The sequence below is a fragment of the Pithys albifrons genome, chromosome 10 (genome assembly GCF_047495875.1).
Source record: "Pithys albifrons albifrons isolate INPA30051 chromosome 10, PitAlb_v1, whole genome shotgun sequence".
NCBI lineage: Eukaryota > Metazoa > Chordata > Aves > Passeriformes > Thamnophilidae > Pithys > Pithys albifrons.
Window position 1 is genome coordinate 10,986,030 of NC_092467.1, and position 23,252 is coordinate 11,009,281.

Genomic DNA, 23,252 nt, shown 5'->3' on the forward strand with positions numbered 1-23,252 from the left:
TGAATCCAGTGTAAACAATAACAGCAACAAAACCATCAGCAAATACTGTGGAAGAGAAGAGGCTAACACTTAACTACTAAAAAGACTGAGAGTGGGGATGTTTCATCTTTTCACTTCATGTGCTAATGACCTGAGATAGAGAAAAAGCTCAACAAGAGGGAAGTGTTTTTTAGCTAACTGTGCAAGAAAGCATCAAGAGTTTGCCCTGTGAACTAGAAGGAGTGTTGTGTAATGGGGCTTTAGTAGCAGCTAACGAGGGTATGTTCTGTGCTAAGGGAGCACAGTGCCGTGTCTGCGGTGCGGTGGCAGCCAGGCAGAGAGCACCATTCCCCACACAGTTCCGCAGCACACAGCCGGGAAAAGACTCCAGTCCAGCTCGCAGACAAATCTGCACCAGGTTTGAAAAGTCACTCGGACCTGCCGAAGTAAAACCTTAACAAGCACAACTGCCTTTTGAATCAAAGTCTGCAGGTTTGCAGTGAGCAGGCTGATGAGGGGCACAGGCAAAGATGGCTTGTAGGAGGCCAGGTGCCTTGGGTATGCCCTTAGTTACAGAGATGAGGAGAAAGCAGTGAGGATCAGCACCAGCCTTTGGACCACAGGCAATTCAGCGGAGAATGTCCTATCAAGATGAATATGGCTCATTCAAGAATTAACTCTGTACTCATCTTCTACCTCAGTTTTTTGCTACTCATCCATTTAAAAAGTAAGATTTGCACTTTCTCTTATTGTTCTGACATGTCCTCTGGGTAGATGGTTAGACATGCACTTCTAGCAGGAAGCTTGTGTTGTCAGAAGGCTTTAAACATTTCATGGAGATGCCAAAAAGATTTGGTCCATGAAACTAAGTTATTTGAACTCCTTGTTTGATAGCTTTCCCAATCTCTATGCTTAAACTTTTTTTTTTTAATGAGGAATGAAATAATTTTGTCTCTTCACATATTGAATGTACAGCAACAAATTGTTCTGCTAAAACTATACCTATACCTTAAAGTCTGCATTTTTATAACACTCATTCGGTAAATCTAATACTTTCTGATTAAAACTTAGACTAATTCATCCTCTTCTAAAGCTGTTATGTATTTTAGTAGTACTGCTTTATTATATATGCCTTTTTAATTACAGCACCTAGAGAAAGCAGTTATTAAACAACTGTCAAATATTTGATATTCTAAATATCTCCATTAAAAGAGAGCATGAAAGTCCAACTATTTTTATAGAGAAAATGTTCTCGGCAAACTTCCACATAAACAGAAGTGTGCAAAATAGTGGAAGTCACAATGGGTTTCCTTGATAACTGTGTCAGATGGTTGAGAGTAAATACAAGCCAAGGAGGCTAAATGGCCTCAGCTGGTGAGGCTGATATATGTGTATGAAAAGCAGCAGCTCTTGAACATGTTTAAAATGAAGATAGGCAGGCTGTGTGCCTGAGGAGGCTGTTTGATTTGCGTCTGTTGAATGTGAATAGCAATAACACAAAGCTTTGAGCAGCTGCCATTGAACAAGAAGACTTGGCATTAGCGTGCAGTGTTGTATAATCTGGGTCACCTTCTGTTGCTGCATCACTCAAATTGTTACTTGGACAGTTTACAGCCCAAAATAAATTAAAGACTAAAAAACAAACAGATACAGTTGGATCAACCAGCACTGAAAAAGTAAAAATTCTGCACTTGAAGATATAGGAAAAATATGTAATGTAGAAACATTGTTTTATTCTAGTCATTTTTTGTGGGGAACATACTAAGTGAATCAGGGAAGCCAAAGTGCTCTTTCTAAATTAACTCACGACAAGACATATCTGGGGGTGGGGGAGAGGGGAAGGAAAAGGATACTGGATCTTCTACTTTCAAACAACAATTTTAAAAGTCAGTATACTGTAGGATGAACAAGCACGAAGTCTTTAAGACAGAGTCTGCTGTCTAAGTAAAAGAAAGTAATAGGAATGGTGTTAGTTAGGAAAATCTCATTTATACATGAGGCAGGCAAATTAGAACAAAATGTAAAAGCTTTGGCAAAGCGAATAAAAAGTTAAGCACTTAAAAATTAAAAAGGTCACATTAAAAGCATCGTGCACAAAGAAAGCACTGCTAGAATGTAAACAAACAAACAAAAAAAGCCCCTAAGAATCAGTTTAAAGAAAGAAGATAAATACAAGTTTTGGCTTTCACCTCCGGCAGGCTCTGCTCCATGCAGGATGCCAAAGGAGAGAAAAGTAATTGTATGTCATTTTATGCCTTTTCCTTAGCCCAGTTAACTGGAATGACATCTCAGATGTGACATGAGTTTTCTCTGGGTTATGGCCATATGGCCAGTCTCAGCAAGAGGCTTTTCAGTCTTGGAGGATTCTCTCAGTAGATGGGTGGCTGTTGTAAAACTTTGTGATACAAATTGATGTATCAGGATGAAGCAGCTACATTGGGACCCAGAACCACTCTCATATCTGTATCTATCAGTGCTGTGTATGTAATAATCTTGATAGGTATTTGCTCTCAAAAAAGTTTGTACACCATTTGAAATTGTTAACAGTTTCTGTTAATAAAAACATAACTGTGAACAGATAAGACAGGAATAGAAGCAGAAAAATTGACTGCAATCACCTTCTTACTTAAAAATTAAAGCTGAGAAAGACCAAGACAGAAAAGCTGAGGATAAAATCAATTTACTGGACTTGTCTTCCCCCAAAGGATTCTAATCGTAGGTTCTGTTAAAGGCAGGACCTTCTTTTCACTATTTATTCTAAACAACTTAGAAAATAAAGAGTATTTAGAAGCCACAAGCATTTTATCCAAACATTCAATACAAATTGGGTTTATATTGTGTTTTGTAAGATCATTTGTTTCTACAAATTGTACCAAATTAACTACTCACAGAAAACTTATCTGGGGGCATGCAGAGATGGTCAGCTTTGTTGAAGGAGGGACCATGAATCATTCTGTACAATAGTTGACAGGAAACATGTCCCAAATCCAGAACAACATTGATAACTATTTGCTGACATAGTACTGTCTAACAGGAGTTGTGAGCATGAAACTGTGGGCAGAGAGTTGCTTATGAAATACAGGAAGAGAAATTATGATAAATACATGTATATTTACACAACAGTTTGGGAAGCGATTGTCTGAAGTCAAGTTCAGAATTTTTCCATTCAACATCCAGCTACTGATTTTTTCTTCTTCCCTTTTTTTTTTAATAAGTTTTACAATGGATTATCTATCACTGCTGTAGAATTGTCTTTCTTTAAGCAAAAATTCGGTGGAACAATATTTTAAGGTCAAAACTGTTGCCCAGATAAGCTGTGGGTGCCCCATCCCTGGAAGTGTTCCACACCTGGTCTAGCGGAAGGTGTCCCTGCCCATGGCAGGGGGGTTGGAACTAGGTGATTGTTAAGGTCCTTTCAACCCAAACCATTCAGTGATCCTATTTTTGTCCATTTTAGTGACTTCATGACTTTTCAGCAGAGCAGAAAAAAAATATTATTTACTTCATAATAGTTTTCCCAAATGTTCATAAATTAAGAATGGAATTTTGTTTGTGATTGCTGTCAATGTGAGAAAAATATCTGAGATTTACTTCCAGCCTTTTTCCACCCCTCTGAGATGCTGGCACTATGCAATTTCCCCCCATAGACAAGAACTCTTAATTTCCTGCAACTACTCCCATTACTCACAAAACTTCTAATTACTGCTTAATTACTGTGCCAGGAATAAAGGTCTGCTTATAAAGACATTTGCGGTTTTGCTCACACTGCTCATCCCTGATGCACACTGAGATGATGCAAGCAGCTTTCCAGCAAGTATTGTTAGGATGCATGTTTGATGAGTTCATAGCCCATTCGGTACCTCAGCAGTTCCTCATTAGCCCATCGTGGAGCCTGTCAGAGCTGCACTCAACAAGGTCTGAGCACAGGCACCAGCAGCCCTGCAGCTCCTCCTCTCTCCTGGCTGTCATACACTGCATCTGTAGCATAGCTAAACAGTGAAATATCTTTTAGATGTTTGCCATCATCTTCAGGGAAGTTAAAAGCAACAGCTTCTACACCCAATTGTAAGTGTTCTGGGTTGGTTTTTTTCCTTTTCATTTCTATATTTTATTATGGATAACATCTCCATTTCTAGAATGAAATAAAGTCTTAGGAATGTAACTGTAACTTTTACTAAAGTAACTTCTGCAATATAGACCTATTTATGTGAAAATTACATTAAGAACATCCCAACCACATCTGTATTTGAGCCTTTCAATTCAAATTCTTATAAGGCACCCTTAGGGTGCTACACCTACCACTGCAATAGCAGAGCAAGAATACCAGGTTACAGAGCAAGCGCACCGGGTTACTGACCACCTCTTTGCTGTGTACTCTGTACAGTGGGAAGTGTTAACGCTGAGAACCTCCCCCACATGCTGTTTAGCCATTCAGAAATTACAGTGCAAGAAATCCGCATCTTGGGAAATTTAGCTCTCAAATGACACTGATTTTGGCAATATTGGATAAACCACTGAATGATGTATGCACAGTCATGGGACAGAAAGGGAATTCTGTAGCAAGGACACTGATCAATCTCTGTAAGCAGGTGTTATTTGTGGCTAATGGCCTATTAGGAAAGAGTCTGATGGGAAAGAAAAGACATTGTACAAAAGAATGTTTTATCACTTATGCTCAACCAGCAGCACAGACCTCACACAGATCTTGAAACAGTGATATATTATGCAGTATCCACGATAATGTACTAGAGAAACCAACGTGGGAATGTTAAAGCATGTCATACAGGCATAGGATATGAACCTAATGTTTTATTATATACATAAACCTTTCAAAGGTGTCTCCACACAAAGTTTACATCTCTATCTATCTATCTGCAGGTTTTTTTCCCCTGTGTTACTTTTGATAAATCCAAATCACCCAGGGAGTCCTTTCTCTGTGTGAATCTCTACACATTTACCTCTATGCAAGAGGAAACTCAGAAAAAAAACCAGTGCTGCTTAGAGATTGCTCATACTTTTATGGCCAAATTGGGTACTTCCCTACTGAACAGCTGTTGGGAAAGGCAACTATTTTGCTGTTATGTGTTGACAGTAAAATGACATGTAAGACACAGGAGAGTAATCAACACACTATTCAGTACTGGCTATATCCAGTTTTGACGGCTGCTGTGAGCAAGAGAGAGGGAATTAGGAAAATGCTGGAAAGGGACAGCAAAAATAGTAAGACATTTAGAAACATGTGCCCTATGAGAAAGGTTCACAGGAAAAGAAGCCTGATGGAAGACATGATTACAATCTTACCTACACAAAAGAGAATGGCAATCACAGATGGCAATGAGATCAGTTGCTCCTTGTGACCTGTAGAGGGGCAGGCTATGTAAAATAATAGATTCCACATGCATAAGGAAAGATTTGAGTTATTTTTCCAACTGAAGGATAATTCAGACTCTATATCAGAACTTTTTAATGAATAAGTTAGATAAATATTTGCCTGAGATTGTCTGGACTGCAGTTTCGCAGCTGGTATTGCACAGATGAAGGGGAGCCAGCACCACTTTGGGGGTGATCTGTGAAGACCTCAGGTGACAGAAACCCAGAGAAGCACAGATCGCTCCTTGCCCAAGGGGTTGTGGTGGCACTGGGGCTCCAGGGCAGCTCAGGCACAGCTCTTGGGCTGGGAGAGCAGATGGTTCCCTTCCCTTGTACATCACAACTGGGATTATCTGCTGTTCAAAATAAAAGCAGCCCTGAACCCAGTCCTGTGGGTTGCATTAGCAATAAAATTGTTGTCTAAATTTAATTGAGAAAATAGTTTACTCTCATCTTTTGAGACATTAAGTACTACTCTTAATTTTTTGGTACCCTGGACTTTAAATAAGCACTTTGGATATTGAAGGCACTCTACAATAAGGACAGATAGTACCCCATACTAAAGATCATGTAGTTTGGTTTCTGGATTTTGGAGTAAAATAACTTATATTTTTACTTACATTTTGAATATACTTGATATACTGGCAGTATGATGCAAGAAAATATCCTTAATGAATGGATTATCAATAGCATAATTTTCATTATCAGAAACCTGAAAAGGAATGGAAAACATGGATTGCCTGAAGAACCTAAATTTTACAACCAGCTTCTCACTCTATGTAAAAAGGTGATTCAAGACTGGAACTTACTGCACAGAAACAAAAAGCAGTAGATTCCTAGGAAACTGTTTTAACTGACATTTCTGGATACAGTGCCACAAATGAACATTGTAGTAGAGTCTGCCTTCTGCTTCATCTAAGAGAATTTTAACATTTTATTTTCATTTCATTGTTTTTCATTTTCACTTATTTATAGAACATCAAGGTTTAAAAAATATACATATGTATCCAGCTAGTTACCAAGCGATAAAAGGATATAGTCTTAGTCCATGTTCCTTAAATCCTGATTAGAGTGCATTCTCTCTAATAAATAAGTTAGAGAAATTGCAACCTAAGTGCCTTTGATCCTGCCTACAGGGGTTTGCAGCCAAAGACCTCTCAGGGATATTTCTACTTTTGGGTTTTTTTTATAATTCACATCTCAGCATTAAGAAAATCTTTTAGACAATGCCTTAATCTCTAGGCAACCTTGAGTAATCCCCTTGCTCTTTGTGGTGGCCCAAAAAGGAAAAAAGGTTCTGATATTTACATTTTCTAAGGGAAACCTTTAAACCTAATTGAGTCATGTAGAGTCACAGCCAGTAGGCAGCTAGGAGATAAGTGTTACATATTATTTTCTAGATTGGTATTACTGATTAATTTGCTGGTTTTAGACATTGAGATGTTTCATCAGTTCTCATTGTACATGTTTTTTTCCTCAGCAATTCCTGGTGCCATATCATATGAAGCCATCTCACACCAGCAAATGGCAGATAATAAACCTAACCCAGATAAACCTTTTCCCAGTGAGATTCTTCTGTTTACTTTGTATTGATTATATTTTACTCACCCATAAAATGGGTCAACAGGAAACTGCTTCCATCTCTTGACACAGACTGCAGCTGACAAGGGCTCTTGGCGGGCAGGCTGACGCGTGCTGACACACACCACACAGCTGCCACCGCAGCTCTACAGGGCTCCTCCAGGCCCAGCAAAATGCCCCACTCCAGGCATCAACAAACCAAGGCTGCTGCAACTTCAGGGTTAGGGAAGCTTCTGCCTGCCTGGAATCTTATCAGCAGGGACAGAAATCAGATTATTTCAAGGGCTAAACATTTCTGTGGGTAGAAAAGGGGCATGGGCTGCTAACCCGTTGCACACAGTATCCCCACTCCAGCAGCTAAGGATCAGGGCACTTGCCTGGTGCATCCTTCTGTGCTGGGATGTGCTGTGCCTGAATAATTGTGGCCTGGGTGGATGCTCAAGGGGCAGGGGGAGAAGCTCCTTGCTTCTTTTTACTGTTGTTTCTTGCCTGCCCAAGGCTGAGCATACTGGCATCCTGTTGCCTTAAACCTTTCCTTGAATAATGAGACAGACAAAGCATCTTTAACTGTATTAGTCAGGGGAGCTGTGGACAGGATGCATTGCTTCAAAGTGCCCTCAACTACAGAGATTGAGATTAAGGTTGTGGGTAAACAAGCAAACCTTTGTACCCCTACCTAAGCCAGGGACACAATGGCCTGACATATTCTTTGCTGAGGGTTTCTGAGAGGTACAACTGTGTTTCTATATTTTAGGACTACTGAATTCTGACTGCCCTCTAAAGTAAAGCCCAGAAATGCTCTAATTCACATTCAGATTGCCAGGGAAACTACAGAAGAAGCATGAGAGGCAGCATACATTGGTCACACTCTTCCTTTGACAGCTCCTTTTCCCCCTTGGGGTTTCCAACAGGGATGGTATAGAGGACTTCATTAGTTCTTTCTTCCACAAGAAGGGCCCTAACTCTGAGTTTGACCGTGACACATTTCTTTCTTTGAATGTGAGCTGGAGCACTTTGAAAACAACATAATTTGACAGGAAGCCAAAGCCAGGACTTTAAGATAGACAGTCATCAGTCTGCAAGGATCCGAGCAACTGTAATTTAAGTAACCTGCACTGACAGATTACTCACAGCAGGGAACCCAAAACTCCCACTGTAATAATCTAGCCTTGAAAAGACATCTGTATACAGCAATAGCTTCACACGTGTTTAGCTTAGCTTTGTGGCAATTTAAAAGCAGCTGTGAGACTGCTCCAAGTATGACAAACCATCCATGGAACTGAACACAGTGAAGTGTCCACATGGCTGAAAGAAGAGATCAGGCTCTGTTATCAGTGAATAGTCTGCAGTAGAACTCACCAACCTCCTAACAGCTAGAAAGAGAGCCTCTGAGAGTGTGTCTGAACTAAGACATGTTGCCTTACTGCTGCTTGGACATCAGCCACCTGTCATGGGAAGGCTGTAGCTGTGCATGCACCATGCTGAATCCAGGCTCATGCTGAGAGGCAGAGCACATTAGATCAGGCACTGTGCTCTGCTAATATAGCAACGTGGCACCTGGATTAGGGCTGGCTCAAAGCAAAGAGGAGTTCTGTCTGCATCCATCTACCTGTACCTTGTTAATTATACCGGCATCTTTCCAGGGTGTCTCTCTTAAATGCAAACAGGAAATGCTAAATATATCATAAACTGCTGGTGATCTTATTTTAGTGGGGTAGAAGAGTAAACTGGAGCTGAGAATTGCATACAAAGTTCTGGAAATGTTAATTATGGGCGACATGAGATGCACTTTAATTGGAATGGCCAAGATATGGTCATATGGTATGTAGTTCACCTTTGAGTCTGCTTACTCTAAGAGCTGTAAGAAGGGCAAAACCACTGTGGTCTGACACAGTGTAAAGAAATCCCACTCTTCTTCAGCAGCCCCTTACCTTCCTTTATTAGCCCCACAAATAAGATACAGAGAGAGAAGGCACCAATCTTGAAAGATAAGCAAACAGAGGCTGCATGCAATGACACTGAGAAAAGGCAGAGAATGATACTGATATATCAGAGATTACATCAGAACTACTAAATGGGAAAAAATATGTAAGGTCCTTGTTTCTTTTCCCCGTTCAATCCTAAAAGCAGAAGTTCAAAGACTTCTGAAAGCCAAGTTCCACTGATTCCTACCTTAAAATGTAGGAAAACAGGAAAAATGTGTTTGTGGAAATTATAATCCAAGCCTCTTTGATCACTATCTGTATATGTATTTGGAACAATATGTATCATGACAGCAGAATGCAAACAGGTGCCTCTGCAATGCAACTGCAAAAAGAAAATATCTGGCCAGCATTTTATAGGACTCACAAATTCAGACTTTCTAGCTAAACCCATCCTTTTCCTCACATTAAACACAGCTGACATTTGTAATTCTTAATGCATTGCTAATGGTACTGAACATTTTGCAAGCTTCAGTCCATGTAAAAATGCCCTCTGCTTGATATAACAAGAACTATCTATTCTGTTTTCTCTTGAGTATGTCTTAAATGTCTGATTCAATTTAGCCTAACATCTACCCATTTTGGAGCTCATGCAAAAGTGCAAGAAGAGTAAAGTGACTAAAATCAATTGCCATTTTCACATTCAAAAGGCTTTTTTTCCAAGAACATTGGATTTCCAGAAAAACAAGTAGGTAATTTGGAACTTCCACCATTTTCCACAGTAGGGAAGTGACAAGACCGAAAGGTGTTTGGAGCAAGACTTTAAAGGAATTAAATAGGAGAAGGAAGAATTGACCCTGAACACCTTTGAAGGATCCAGATAGAAATCTGCCCAGCAAACAGACTGACCAAATGATCTGACAAGTGATGGAAAGGAGTAAGAAACTGAGAAAATACAGTTCTATGCACACAGCAGAACAAAAACAGATCTACTTCTACTACATAATCTCTACTATAAAGCCATAAACACTCTCAGATCTTTCATTTTGTTTGGGGAATTGCCCACCAGTTCACAGATTCATGCAGGCACTTTCTGGTCCCACAGATCTTTGTAAGCATTTTCACTGCCTTGTGACCCAGTAAAATATCTTGCAGTGGCCCTGCTGTATCCCCAACCTACATCTCTGAGCTGGCGATGGTTTTGCTGCAATAAGATATGCACATGCTGTAGGAAACACTGCTATTCTACAAGTAGCATTGAGAGGAATTGATTTTAATTTTATTTATTCTGGTTTAACTTGCTAAGTCCACTCATATTCAGTGAAGATGATCAGCGAAGATCAACAGGGCTTTGCTTATGAAACCAGGAAGTCAGTGCTTGTAATCAAGAGTGGTTTCTTTTTAAGGAGATGGAGAATCATGCCTTTTGAGAAATTTGAGATGCATCAGAAGTAGGACTACATTCTTTAATCTTGAATTAGGACCTGGATTGGCTAGTAACTATGACTCTGCTCATTATATCCCAGCTCTTAAACTAAATTTTGATGGAATTGCATTCTTCATTACTACTAAAAGCAAATGGAAACTGTTATTACACTTTACAGGGATTTTTGTGTAACTGATAAGCAGCATCAGAAATGTATTTGCATCCAGAATTGCCTAATTTCTTCTTTGGGCTAACATAGAAACATATTCTGGAGGAAACTCACACAATGACCTGCCAACACTTATTTAATTGTGCTTCAGTTTCAGATACGCTGGGCTAACTTTTCTACAGTCAGGGGAACCCTTTCCTTACTTTTATTAGCATAGCTACAAACACCCAGAGAGCTGAGAGACTGATTTTCCTGTCTTTTAAACCTGCACATCTTTTATGCCACAGCTCTGACTCAGTCTGAAGAATTCTGGGTCTTCATGGGTGACTGCTTCTTTTCTGCTATCCCTGACGAGTACCAACACTTCCATTAACCACAGGCATGTGGTTACGCATGCTTACAGTAAACCTGGCTTTCCAAAAATAAGAAATCTGTATTGAACCATTATGAACAGTTCTGGGAAGTAGATGTATTATAGACAATAGATGCGGAGCTTTCTGCTCTAGCTGATGCAGTGGGTTGGACTAGGTGATCGCCACAAGTCCTTTCCAGTCCTGCCTATTTCATGTGAACAATTTTCATTATAGCTGAGCCCATTTTAGCTGAATCCATTTTAGCTGAGCCCATTTTAGCTGAGCCCATTTTAGCTTTACCAGCCCAGTGCTGGTAAAGCAGTAATTTCAGGGCTTGTATCAGAAGTGCTGTCCCACCAATTCTGGAACATTTATTTCCATTCAGTAATAAAAGATCATTAGAGTTTGTGGGAAGCTGGTTAATGACAGGAAAAATTAGGAAGTGGAAAGTATGAGGAAAGAGATTGCAATGTAAATTTCAGACTCCATTTGGAAAAAAAAAAACCCAAACAAACATAAAAAATCAGTTACTAGATGAATTGAAACAAAAGTCTCCACGGTTACCACTCTAGTGCAGACTTGGTTACTATCTCTTCAGGACCCTCTGAAGAGTAGTAGTGATGTGAACATGGCCCTGAATAAGCCCCCGTGCTCAGAAGTGTATCCTGATATCAAGGATGAAAACAGTCTTAACACAGGGGAAACTCCTACATGCAGAACAGAGCTTGAATGTTATAATGAATGCTCAGCTACTGCAGGGACATCTGTGAAACTTGTCTTTAAAATAGGTGTAGCATTTTTAAGATCTTGATCTCAATGAGAGGTCCAGTGATTCAGCCTTTCATGCCAGAGTCATGCCCCATTCCAGCTATTACATGCCTCATTTCTGTTACTCTTCTCTAATTAGTTCTGCTTCTCAAGTGAAGTCTCAGAATCTAACATTTTTCTGTGCTAATACTACGGGCTCTGCTTTCATGGTCAAGGTCAGTTCAGCATTGCACCTTGTAAAACTCATTTGTCATCCTAGCACTTACACTTGGACATTGAGTTTCAGTTTAGACATCAGTTTAGACTCACTTAAAGACATTTACTGACTTTAAAGTTATCATTAAAGGTGTGATCATGTCCAAAGCCAGCAGAGTCAAGCAAGTGTGGAGGAACAAGTTTCTTTTAGATTCTTTCTCTTCCTGGCAAATGTGCAGAGAAAATTTTTTCCATGAAAATAATTTCAGCTTTTTCCTTGTGAGATATATTGCATGTTTTACAGCACATAAGCAGATTGGGCTTCAAAGCCTGCAAGTAGACAGCACTGCAGTTTTATAGGTGAGAAAACTGAGCTGAGAAGGGCAAGGTGAATACCTTGCTTGCAGTGAGAGAGCTGTGAACACAAGCCAAGTGATCCCCCTGTTCAAATTAAATTTAGAACTTGTGTTTCTCATTTCATATGTTATACACACACAAATGTATACATGTATTAGGGGGAGGGTACACACACATTTTTGCAGATTTTTGATGAGCCTGAGAGATCTGTAATACAGAAAACATTCCTTTTTTAATGATAACATTATTAAGTGTTTATTCATTCTTACAACAAATGTAGGCAGTATTTTATGTGTGATTTCCATTCCTAACTGCAAGGATTTCCCGTTGTATATCACTTCTTTTATTTCCTAATTCTTAGCTGCCTTTTTGGAAGGGACCAAGTCACTAACTTGCCATCTGATAGGCTTTCCTTTGTGAGGATTAGTGAGATTCAATGGTTACTAGAGGCACATGGTGGCTGAGGTGTGAACAATAATGGGAGAAGGCATCTGAGCCCCAGGCAAGAAACGCACATCTCCAGCTGATGCTTGATTCAAAATGGCAGACTATTTTCAGGTTAAAAAGACTTAACTGGGTAAGGAGGGGTAAATACCTTCAGCAATAAATACCTTAAACATCTTCCTTTGTGCACTGTGCTGCAGATATGGAAAAAATTTGCAATGCATCTAAGAGTCACCCAGGTTTGATGCTTTTATAGCTAATGCTGTCATGAACTGCAAATAGGTATAATACAGGAATAGGATAATGGTAGAATAACAATCATTTTTATGCTTAGTTATTTCATATGCAACAAGTAAGAAGATCTGTTAACTATTCAACCTACTTCCTTAAAATAAATGATAATAAATATGTAAATGCAATAGATAGAAATTACTTAGAATTTTCAAATTCAAATAGTTATCAATTAATTTTTATATCTGAAAATAGTGCCCCTGAAATATTTTGAAGAGTTTATAGTATGTTATTCTCCAGAAATTAAGAGTTTATTTTTCTTAGACCTCTTCAGTGAGATTTATAAGGTCATTTAGAAATCATTGATAACAGGGTATTTATTTCCAGAACTGCAATTACATTGACTAATGGCCATTGAGACCTGATAATCTGTCTGATTATGCTGATGCTCAGCAACAGGACAGAAATAGTAAGAAACTCCTTCACTGTCCCCACTTCTAAAGCTGAGGAGGAAAGCACAGCACATACACAAAGACCAAATTCATAGACTTGCTGCAAGACCAATGCTTCCTTTTAAAACCTGAAAACTGTTCTAAAGAGGAGTAGCACCTCACTGTGCATGATCCTTCAGCAGAGATGAAGTAGAGAAGCCCTTCAGTAAGGACTTTGTTGCCAGAATTTAGCCCCGTACAAGCTGTACATCTATCTTTTATTTGCCCTTGTTAAAAATTGTCACCTTTCCAAGGATCTGGCAGCAGGACAATCAGCACCTTGCAGTGCTGAACTCTGAGTGACACTGATGACACTTTAGACCAATCCCACCATCAGGGGGCCACAAGCAGAGATCTTGTCTCATGACACCTGATAAAGTGTGTTGGAATTACATCAAGTGGGAAAACCCTTCACCTTCCTGTAGGTGGGCAATGCAATATCTTTTCATACTGAGGTATAGTTTAGAAAGAGATAAAAATTATTTTTGCATCCCTATTCTTTGACTTTCTCAAAAAGTGTGCTTGTTACAAATTAATATGCCAGAAGCTTAAATCAGAATGGTGCCCTGTTAATGGGGTATTAAGGACAGGAACATCATCTAGAAGAAGATATGGGACAAGAGATAGGGACAAAAGACATCCATGCAAACTGCTTTTTTAAGTTCTTTAACTCCAAGTTGTCATCCAGACATGTTCATAGTGGAGTAACTTAATTACCTACACTTTATTCTCTCTCTTGCTCAACACATGGTGACAATGGTTTTTATCATTGAAATATTTTCTCTACAGAGCACTCTGAGTAGTGACAGCTCTTTTCTCTTTCCCTCCTTCACACTGTCACCCTTCTATATTTGCCTTGACACTGTCTTCACATTGTCTTGACATTGTTCTGACAGCTACGAAAACTCAATCACTGCAGCAAACAGCCATGACAACGTGGAGAAGAAAAAGGAAAAGTGTTATGAAAATTGCTGAGGAACTGTGAAGAATTACAGACTAGTGAAGATAAGATCTTTCTTTTTCAAAACCATATTCCTAGTGAGTTTTTAATAAAACCTGCTTTATAAAAGCCTTCAGCCAAGGCTGGCAAAAGCCATCTCAAAAAAGTCAGCTGATGGTTATGGATTCTGTACCTAAAACTCAGATGTTTCTAAATGAAAATCCCTTTACTGCTGTGAGTTCAGGTACATTACAAGAGCTGCTTCAGCCCATCTCCTGGGGAGCCGGGCATGCTGAATTACTGTGAAATACTGACTGCTGGAACTCTCTATCTACACTTTCTCCTACGTATGCCATTCAAACTGAGATCCCTTTGGGGGGAACCAGGAAAGAAAAGTGGCCAAAGAAAAAGGAAATCAAGTTAGTGGAGCTTTAGATCCCTTAACTGATAATAAAATATAATTTTGTTTTATTGGCATACAACTAAGAAGAGAGGAGCCTATAAAGAAAGCATCAATCCCTAACAATGACTCTAACAAATGCCAAGTGTTGTGGTAACAGGTAAAAAAACCCAGCACAAGTGGGGTAACTTTTGTAACTGTTTCTTAATGTTGAATTAAACTTCTGAGCAACTTCTTAACTGTTTGGGAAAAAGTATGGACATACTTAAGTGCTCTTTACAAAGCTCTTTAGCAAAACAATATGCTTCCATTTATCCAGAGAGACAATTAAGCTTTAAATGCTTCTGCTTGAACTCACTTGAAGAACCATGGGCTGGATACAATTAAGAAAAATGGCACAAAGGAGAGGTCTGCACCTAAGTGCAATCACTTTTAAACTTATTGTAAATGTTAGAATAATGTTAGAATGGCTAGTGATATCTCAGTTCCTCTGGCAAGCTGAATGACAAATACTTTGGTGCTTCCTTCCTGCACTCTTATGTCTACAAGCATCTTTTATTATTAATGGCATAATATTTGCTACTACAGGCCAATCAATACCAAAGTGTCTTAAAAAGGCACCACAGCTGAACCTCTAATTAAGTATGATATTTTGTTCCTTTTAAATGAGACATGGTTTGAGTACAGTAACAGTGCCTTGTTCTTTTCAAGGTATCTATAATTAATAATCCCAATGATGAAAGGAAATGTAATCCTAAGAGAAAATGGCTTTTGAGGATCCCTAGATATTAAATACTGAGAACAACTTCTCAATCTGTTCTGCAGTCTCTCAGCATACTGTGTTGGATGATGCCCTTTGGAATCATAAGACAAGCCCTATCACAGAGCTCTCTGCAAAAAATGCTCCCAGCAAGATAGTCACTAGATATTTATCACATATTCATTACTGCCATAAAATCTTTCTTATTTTTTTGCCCTGGCCAGACCTTTACTGTTATGCAGATCTCATTTATTTATTAACCATAATTTAATATAAAACAGGACGGGATGCTGCCCTGTAATGTACTCTGTACTGGTAAGTCTGGACTGGCATCATGAAGAAGGTCCTTTCCCCCACCTCAAAATGGGTATTCTTTCTGTGTTTTCATCATCCGTAGAGTAAGTATCTCAATGTCAAGCTGTGGAGGCTTTAGTTCTCTCCTCCTACTTGTGAATCTTACCTTCCACTCCTCAGCCACTAAACTCCCACCATCCTGAGCTCTCCCTGTATCTTAAGAGCAGACTTGTGTGGCACAAAACTCCCCTGTCACTGCAATAGGGATGGCTAAATCTTGTATCCTGGGGAATAGCAGGCTAGGGCCTCGTTATTGTCCTTGGAATCATTCTCTGGAATGGGAGCACTTTGGCACAGCTCCGGGGGCACCTGTGTTACCCTGTGGAGATGGTGCCATGAGTGACATTGTGTCCTGGGGCTACAATTACTGCGGGCTCACTTACCAGACACACGAAGTTACTGTAACTTCCCACTGCTGCACTGTAAATCCAAGTCTGCTACACATCAGGCCTCAGAGAAAGAAAAGGAGAATGCATGGAAAAAATCTAAGGCATATCTTGATGCTAGTCAATATTCTGGTTTTGTTTTACTTCTACAATGAAGCATCTGACAAAGATTTAAGAGAAAGGCATCCCTAATTATAGAGTGGGCTTTCAATACCTACTTCTTACGCTTCCTTTGGGTCAGTCACTCCTCTTGTACGCTTCTGAGCTTACTCTGGAAATAAATGTTGTAAAACCATGAAATAAATTCCTTCTTCCTCTGTTACAAATTGGTAAGGGTGTTTTTAGGGTGCTACAATACACTTTGCAGGTCAGGAAAGTTACCACGGACTGTTTCAGAGCCATGACTAGCTTCACTGTTCACGGTTCAATGAAACTAGTGTTCAAAGACTAGCCCTCAGCAGAAGTTCACATTACAGTCTCCTTCTGTTGGACCTGTGTCTGATTTCTGTCTGTAAAAAGTCAGTGAGGGCAACTTGCGCAGATCACTATCACATCATTGCTCTTCCCCAGGCTCAGTGTTAGGATCTTGGCCCTGCTGGTGGCTGCCCTCAGCACAGGAGCTCAGCAGGACAGCAGATGGAAACTTGGGTTGTGCCAGTTCCCTGCCAGACTCCAGCCTGTCCCAAAACACAGGACACGACTTTTCCCAAGCAGTCTTTAAATCCCAGTTGGTAATTAGTTCATGCAGAGCTAATTGTAGGTGATTTCTATTGAAAATAATTTAGTACATAACAGAAAGGGCTGGAATGTGAACTCTTCTACAGAGTTCATGCTGGAAAAAGCATGGCCTTGCTTTCTCTGTACTTACTGCACATTGCAGCCACACTGAAGCTTCTTCTGAGTCCCGTGGCATTTAAATCACAGCACATTGCATTTCCAGCAACATAATGCTGATATGCCACAGGGCTGATTACTTTTTTTCAGTCTGAGGATACAAGAGAAGCAGCATCATAATTTTGTTATGAGAGAACTGTTACACAGTATGAAACTGAAACTGTGGAAGAAAAGGACAATGCATTCAGCAAGCCTGGAGGGACAGACCGCACTGTACAGTGGCTGTGGAGATCAGTGTGTTCCTAGTCTAAAGCTAGAGCTGATCTTGATGTTCTGCTGCATTTTGGTAGCTTCAACAACATTTAGTTCTCAGCTTAGTTACTGAGAACCTACTGAAGGCAATCTCAACATCTGCACATATCAGTACACAGCTTTGCGACTTTCAAACAGTTGCCCCATGTTACACATTGGTATAATGCATTTCTAACAGGTAGGGCTTTAAGCTTAGCCAATTTTGACTCACAGAAAGAAATCACACCTGGGTCAGTGTTACAGATATTTGAGGCTAAGTTTTAAAATCACAGCACTTTTATGTGCTACTGTGTCATCAGAATCACTGCTTTATGCTGTTTTCGTATTAGCAACAGGAAAGAAGCAATGAAGTGGAGAGCAGAACCACAGATAAAGCAGACTGAAGAGGATGCCTTCCAATGCCTTTCAAAGCAAAACAACACATGAACACAGAACCTGGACATGAAGGCAACTTTGTACTCAGATTTTAGCCCCTCTACTCCGGGGATATAATATATATATATGTTAGTGGCATTTGGCAGCATTTCTGGCTGTTTTTTCTCTCCTGTGTTAGTAGCTGAGCACAGGGGTAGCACAGCTGCCTGCGTGTTCTGACCTAAATGAAATCTTAGTGCTGCAAGTCAGCAGTAGCTGGTCTGCACAACAGGCAGTGTCTCCCAGCTCAGCCAAGCTCTCAGCTCCTTGCTGAGGCTGAATTCAGCAGGAGCCAGGAGTTCAACAGCAGCTAGAAGCCTCTGTCTAACAGAAAGGCAAAGTACCGTAAACTCTTTCCAGACTCTATTGAAGCTGGAGAACTTAAGTCTCTCAAGGTGAGATTTGGCCTCTTCAAGAGATCCTTTGCTCATTATTTTTCACTATTTAGAATTCACACAGAGCCAGGAGCTACTGGATTGTACCCAGACTCACAAACTGACAATTTTATGCTGTGTTATTCCCTCTATGTTCCTGAAAATCCCCCCATTGATATAGAGAAGGTGTACATTTTAGCCTTCCTCCTTAGCCTAACTGTGAATATAGGCAGTATCTTCCCACCTGCAAGCACTGCTTTCATTTTTCCTCTTCCCCAGCACCACTTGCACACGTCAGGGGAATCTGAAATCAGGTTTAGAAACACCGCATTATGTTTCTATTAATTTTAAAAGGCTTGATCTACATGTTTGTAGCTTCAGGAAGCAAGGCAGGAGCAACACCTTTCACAGAAGCACCACAAATCCACCCATCCAAACAAGTTATCTAGGCATGCAGAGAAACCTTGCTACAAGAAAGCAATTCAGGATAACATTTTAAAGTATAAGACATAATTCACACCCCTAACTAAACCACTGATGTTTTCTCTCTATTTCTGCAAAACCTTTTATCTCACAAGAGAGACCTTTACACACGTCGTTCAATAGCCCGAGTATGCTGACGATGTCCCCAGCTTTAATGAAGCCTTAAGAGGAGAGCAGGCAGAAAAGGTATTGATCAAATCCTTGGGATAAGGACATTTAGCCCACGTTCCTAGAAGCAATCAAGTTTATTACCTAGATAAAATTGTTTCAGATTTTGAACGCAATAAATTTTCTATGTTCTTTGCCTCCAAAGACAAGTTTGAATACAAGAAAGAAAGTTTGAAGCTGCCCCACAGGCTCTCACCACTATGTATCAGAGTTGTTGCTCACCTCCGTATTTATCTCCCATGTTCCTGTGTTGAGGAGTCCAGTACCATTAAGAATAAATTTTTCTATGTGAATGCAACTAAAAAAAAATTTCAGCACTTCTAAAGGGACAAGGAACACCTCCTTACACTCAGGTTGTTACTCTGCTGCAGACTTCAAAGATAACAATGTGGACACACACCATGAAACTATTAAAGAGGCAAGCTGCATTCATACAGAGAGTATACAGTAGTCTGGGTTGTGCAGCAGCAGAAATCAGTTCAGTTTCTACATCAGTGTCCAACTCATTTACTGTGATGGGTATCAGCTGCCTCATGGCCTGATCAGCCACTGTCCTGCATCTTGCACAAACAACAACATCTATGCACAGTAAAAGCACAATGACCACTGTGCACTACTGACTTACACTGTGGTGCTGTACTGCTAAACATAAAGAAGCAGTGTGAAAACTCTTTCACTCACATTAGAAACCAGCCTATTTGCATTGCTGGTAGAACTGCACCTGGATGTTCAATTGAACCAAAAATCCAAATTCAATCTCCAGGAGCTCTGTTCAGCTCTGTTCAGCTCCTGGGCCTGCTGTTCCCAGAACAGATGCTAGCATATGACACAAAATAAAGTGAAAGTTAAAAAATACTTACTTTTAGAAGCAAAGAAAGCATTTACCTAATTTTTGAGGTTTTGTTTGTTTATTTGGGACAGGGGGTCCCATTGCTGTGGTGCTCAGTGCAGTCAGTAGGTACAGCTGTAAGGACTGACACTGTAAGGACTGATGCTACTGCTGCAGTGCTTGTGGGATAAAGAAGTCTGGGATGGCACAAAGGTTAAAAGACAGGGAAGCAGGAACAGCTAGGGAATCAGCACAAAATCAGTGTAAGCTTGTGCAAAAGTTTGGAGAATACTGAAATGGAGACATTGATTTAATAACCAATTCTTGTAATTTAAACAAAAATAGCTTTAATCCATAAGTGTTGCCTAAACAACAATTAAAATTTTAGTGCTATTCAGTTGTTACTCTTACACTAATACACCATACTTTTGCTTCAGAATATAAGCTGTTAATTTACTTTCCTTGATTTTGCTAATACAAATGTACTTAGGAACAAATTTGGCTTTTTTGATAGAAATGGAATATTTGTGTAACCACCCTCTTTCTCTTCTGTCTGTGTGCAATGGTGGTTACTATGGTAATAAACGTGATTCAAGATTTAAAGCCTGAAAGTGGTTTCTATAACAACATGCTGGGATGTTTTGGACATACAATTGAAGTTTAAAGATTCAGGATTAACTCTTTATGACCACAATATTTGTAGACACAACAACAAGTGCTTACTTGTTAGGCAAAAGTTTGTTCATCCCTTCCCAAGGTATGCCTTTCCTCTGAGCAGATTGAGTAATAATAATTATAGCTGTGGACAGAGAGTAATTGCTCATGAGTACAATGAGGAAATTACTCATGAGTAAATGCTGATTACATTACATAATTAGAATAGTAATAAAAATGTACGGGGAGATGGGAAGGAATAAAGGAGTGTTAATGCAATATTTAGAAAGTCAGAGACTTTAGTCTGGAAAAAACACTGTGTGCAAAAACTGAAGTGACCTATTCACAGAGAATTTCCATGTAAAAGCTATTTTGAGGGCTAAGATAGCCCCTTACCTGGCTCTGTTTTTTTCCAGAACAGCATGGTTTCCTTTCCTTTTCTTCACCATCTGCCAAATGCTGAGCCATAAGCAGCATCTATGTCTTTCAGTCCATGGTGAAGATGTCTGATCCCAATCTCTGTCACTGTTGATTATGCAGCTGTGCTTATCTCTTCCATAGTTCTTCAAGATACATCAAGATTGAATATATATCTGCACACCCACAACTTCCTAAGACTGTCTTTGCAGGGAAGTTATTGTCGTAGTGATGAACTGTATTTTTCCTGTCGTGGTGCGCTGCAGATAAATGGAGACATGCTTAGTTACACCAAAGCCACAGTGATCTTCAATGCAGCACTAAATGCCTTTGGCAATATTTTAATATTTCTAGTTAAATGATAATTATTTCAAGATCTCATAAAATCAGAGAGCTTGATATTTCAGTGACTCAGATTCACACACTAGTTTTAAAATCCCAAGGGCAAGTTTCAAACAAGTAATGAACACAAGCGCTGAAGGTTCTTCTGTCTAACTCCAGACACTGGACAATCTGAACCCTTGTTACTGTCATGTTATCCCATGACTTTTTTAGTGAGCTTATTTGATCACAGTGTAAGCCTTCAGCTGTGAACAAATGCTGTATGCTTGTTTTGAAGTAATAGCACTAAGAGAATCAATGATTGCTTCATTTATTACAATGACATTTTAACTTTCTAGTGACTGACCACAACCAAGATGCCAATTATACAAGGCATTCTAGCAAATTAAAACAAAAAGCCCCCCCACAAAACCCTCCAAAACCTCTAAAGAACAAACACACAAAAAATCAACCCTACACTTAACACATTTTCTGTTGTTGTTTCTCTCTCTTTTTTTTTTTTAAGAACACATCTTGCTATTGCAGTTTCATAATTTTTTTCCTTAGGAGTATTTTTAAAATTTAATTTCTCAACTGATAGGCCAGGGTTTTCTGCTATCCATTTCTTTCCAAAATGTATGAGTTATTAAGAAAAGTTAGATTTTGTTGTGAACTGCTGTATCTGCACTAGCAGGTGTAGCTTCCTAGTTTTAATTCAAATGTGTGAAGTAATAACGCTTTGTTAAAAAAAAAAAAAAGTCCTCAAAGCACAGTAAAGTCATCAACGAGGATGATTATATGGGTATCAAGGAAGTTCTCTATGTTATCATAGATTTTTTTTTCCTCTGGAAAATAGACTGGCTGTGTGAGGAAGGTCAGAAAATCTCAGCACCATATGTAAAAGATTCTGAAGCTGTTAGTGTTGAAAGCTTCTGTGAAGCTTAGAGTACTCCTTCAGGGGCAGAAGGCACATTTGAAGAACTGCATTGCAAATTACAAGCAGCCTCCAGGCACGATGAGATGATTAGCAAAGTGCAGGCATGACCACAGCCAAGTGAACTCTGGTTCATAACAACGTGATTAGCAGTGATTGAAACTTAATTTTAAATGCTGCTGCTGATTATGATATTTCACCAACTCGTAGGAAGAGTCATGTCCTGAAAGAATAAGTCTTTGCTGAAAGATATTTCTGACACTAAGAACCCAATGCATTTTGCTGGGTTTTGTTTGGAGGCTTCGAGTGGCTGTGATTGCTAATCTGATTCCCAGAATTGGGGATTATCAATTCACTTAGTTTTGATATAATTAAGTTAGAAGAATATTTTGAAAAGTAGACATATATTCTGTAATCTCTGATTCAAACAGGATCTAGAAAAACCCCCCTCAAATTGTCAGCAAAGATATCCAAGTGAGCTCTTCAAAATAACCTGCTTTACTGAGGAACAATAGTTTCCCTGTCAGGCGGTGATCTGTGCCAAAATGCTTTGGCTCTTTCAAAACCTCTGCCCTGGTTATGTTAACTTTCCCACTAATTTAATTTTTCGTTTCTATTCTCATTGCCATGCTTTTCTAACATCATAAAAATCGTTTTCTTTCACTACAGTGGTTTCTGATCATTCAGAAGTCTTTGCCAGTCAAAATCATACATTTTTAGTGCAGATTAGCAATATAAGCTCACTTATTCATACATTAACAAGATCGCTTCAATGAATTTAAACAATCTTATCCAAGAGGGGAAAAAAATTACTGCGTTTTCTTTGGCGTTTGTTACATTTAGTCTTTTGTGCCAGTTCTTGTAAAAGCTGCAGGTGTTGCCATATTTCTGGTAGTACGAATGATGTGCCAGTAGATGGCAAGCTTTACTGCGAATTTCACTGCCAACCATCTCATCTGCATCACAAGGATTTAACCATGGGCAAAATGCTTGGCACTAAATCCTCTCATAATTAGATTAATGTACCAATATTTATAAAGATAATTACCTCAAGTGTCATTCAGTGTAAATCTAAAGTGAGCAGCATTTTGTTTCCATTTTTCTAATGTTGCACACAAGTTTTAAAACTGTGTCAGAAGAAGTCACTGCTGAAGTGACCTTAATTGCTTAGGAATGTAAACTACTCCTCTGCAAATCCAAGGCAGAACGGGAGACCTTTTCCTGGTTATCCTTCTGCAACCTTGCCAAAAATCAAGCTCCTCAAAACACTGAAACATTTCTGTCCCTTTGGAGCTCTTGCTGAGAATGCAGTAGATAACATTCTTTGGGCCTCCACTTAAACTGAGCCAGACTTTGAGCCATCACATTGCATCATAGAGCATGTGG

The 23,252-nt window shown here is 39.4% G+C and overlaps 1 protein-coding gene across 2 annotated transcripts in view; it reads left to right on the forward strand.

Annotated features, from left to right (window-relative positions):
• The first annotated feature begins 477 nt into the window (after positions 1 to 477).
• Positions 478 to 23,252, forward strand: part of CRB1 (crumbs cell polarity complex component 1) — a 97,907-nt gene continuing 75,132 nt past the window's right edge. For both annotated transcript variants that reach the window (XM_071565606.1, XM_071565607.1), the window contains exon 1: positions 478 to 706. In XM_071565606.1, the coding sequence (XP_071421707.1) occupies positions 631 to 706 (76 nt within the window). In that variant the 5' untranslated portion in view covers positions 478 to 630. The remainder of the gene's footprint in view (positions 707 to 23,252) is intronic.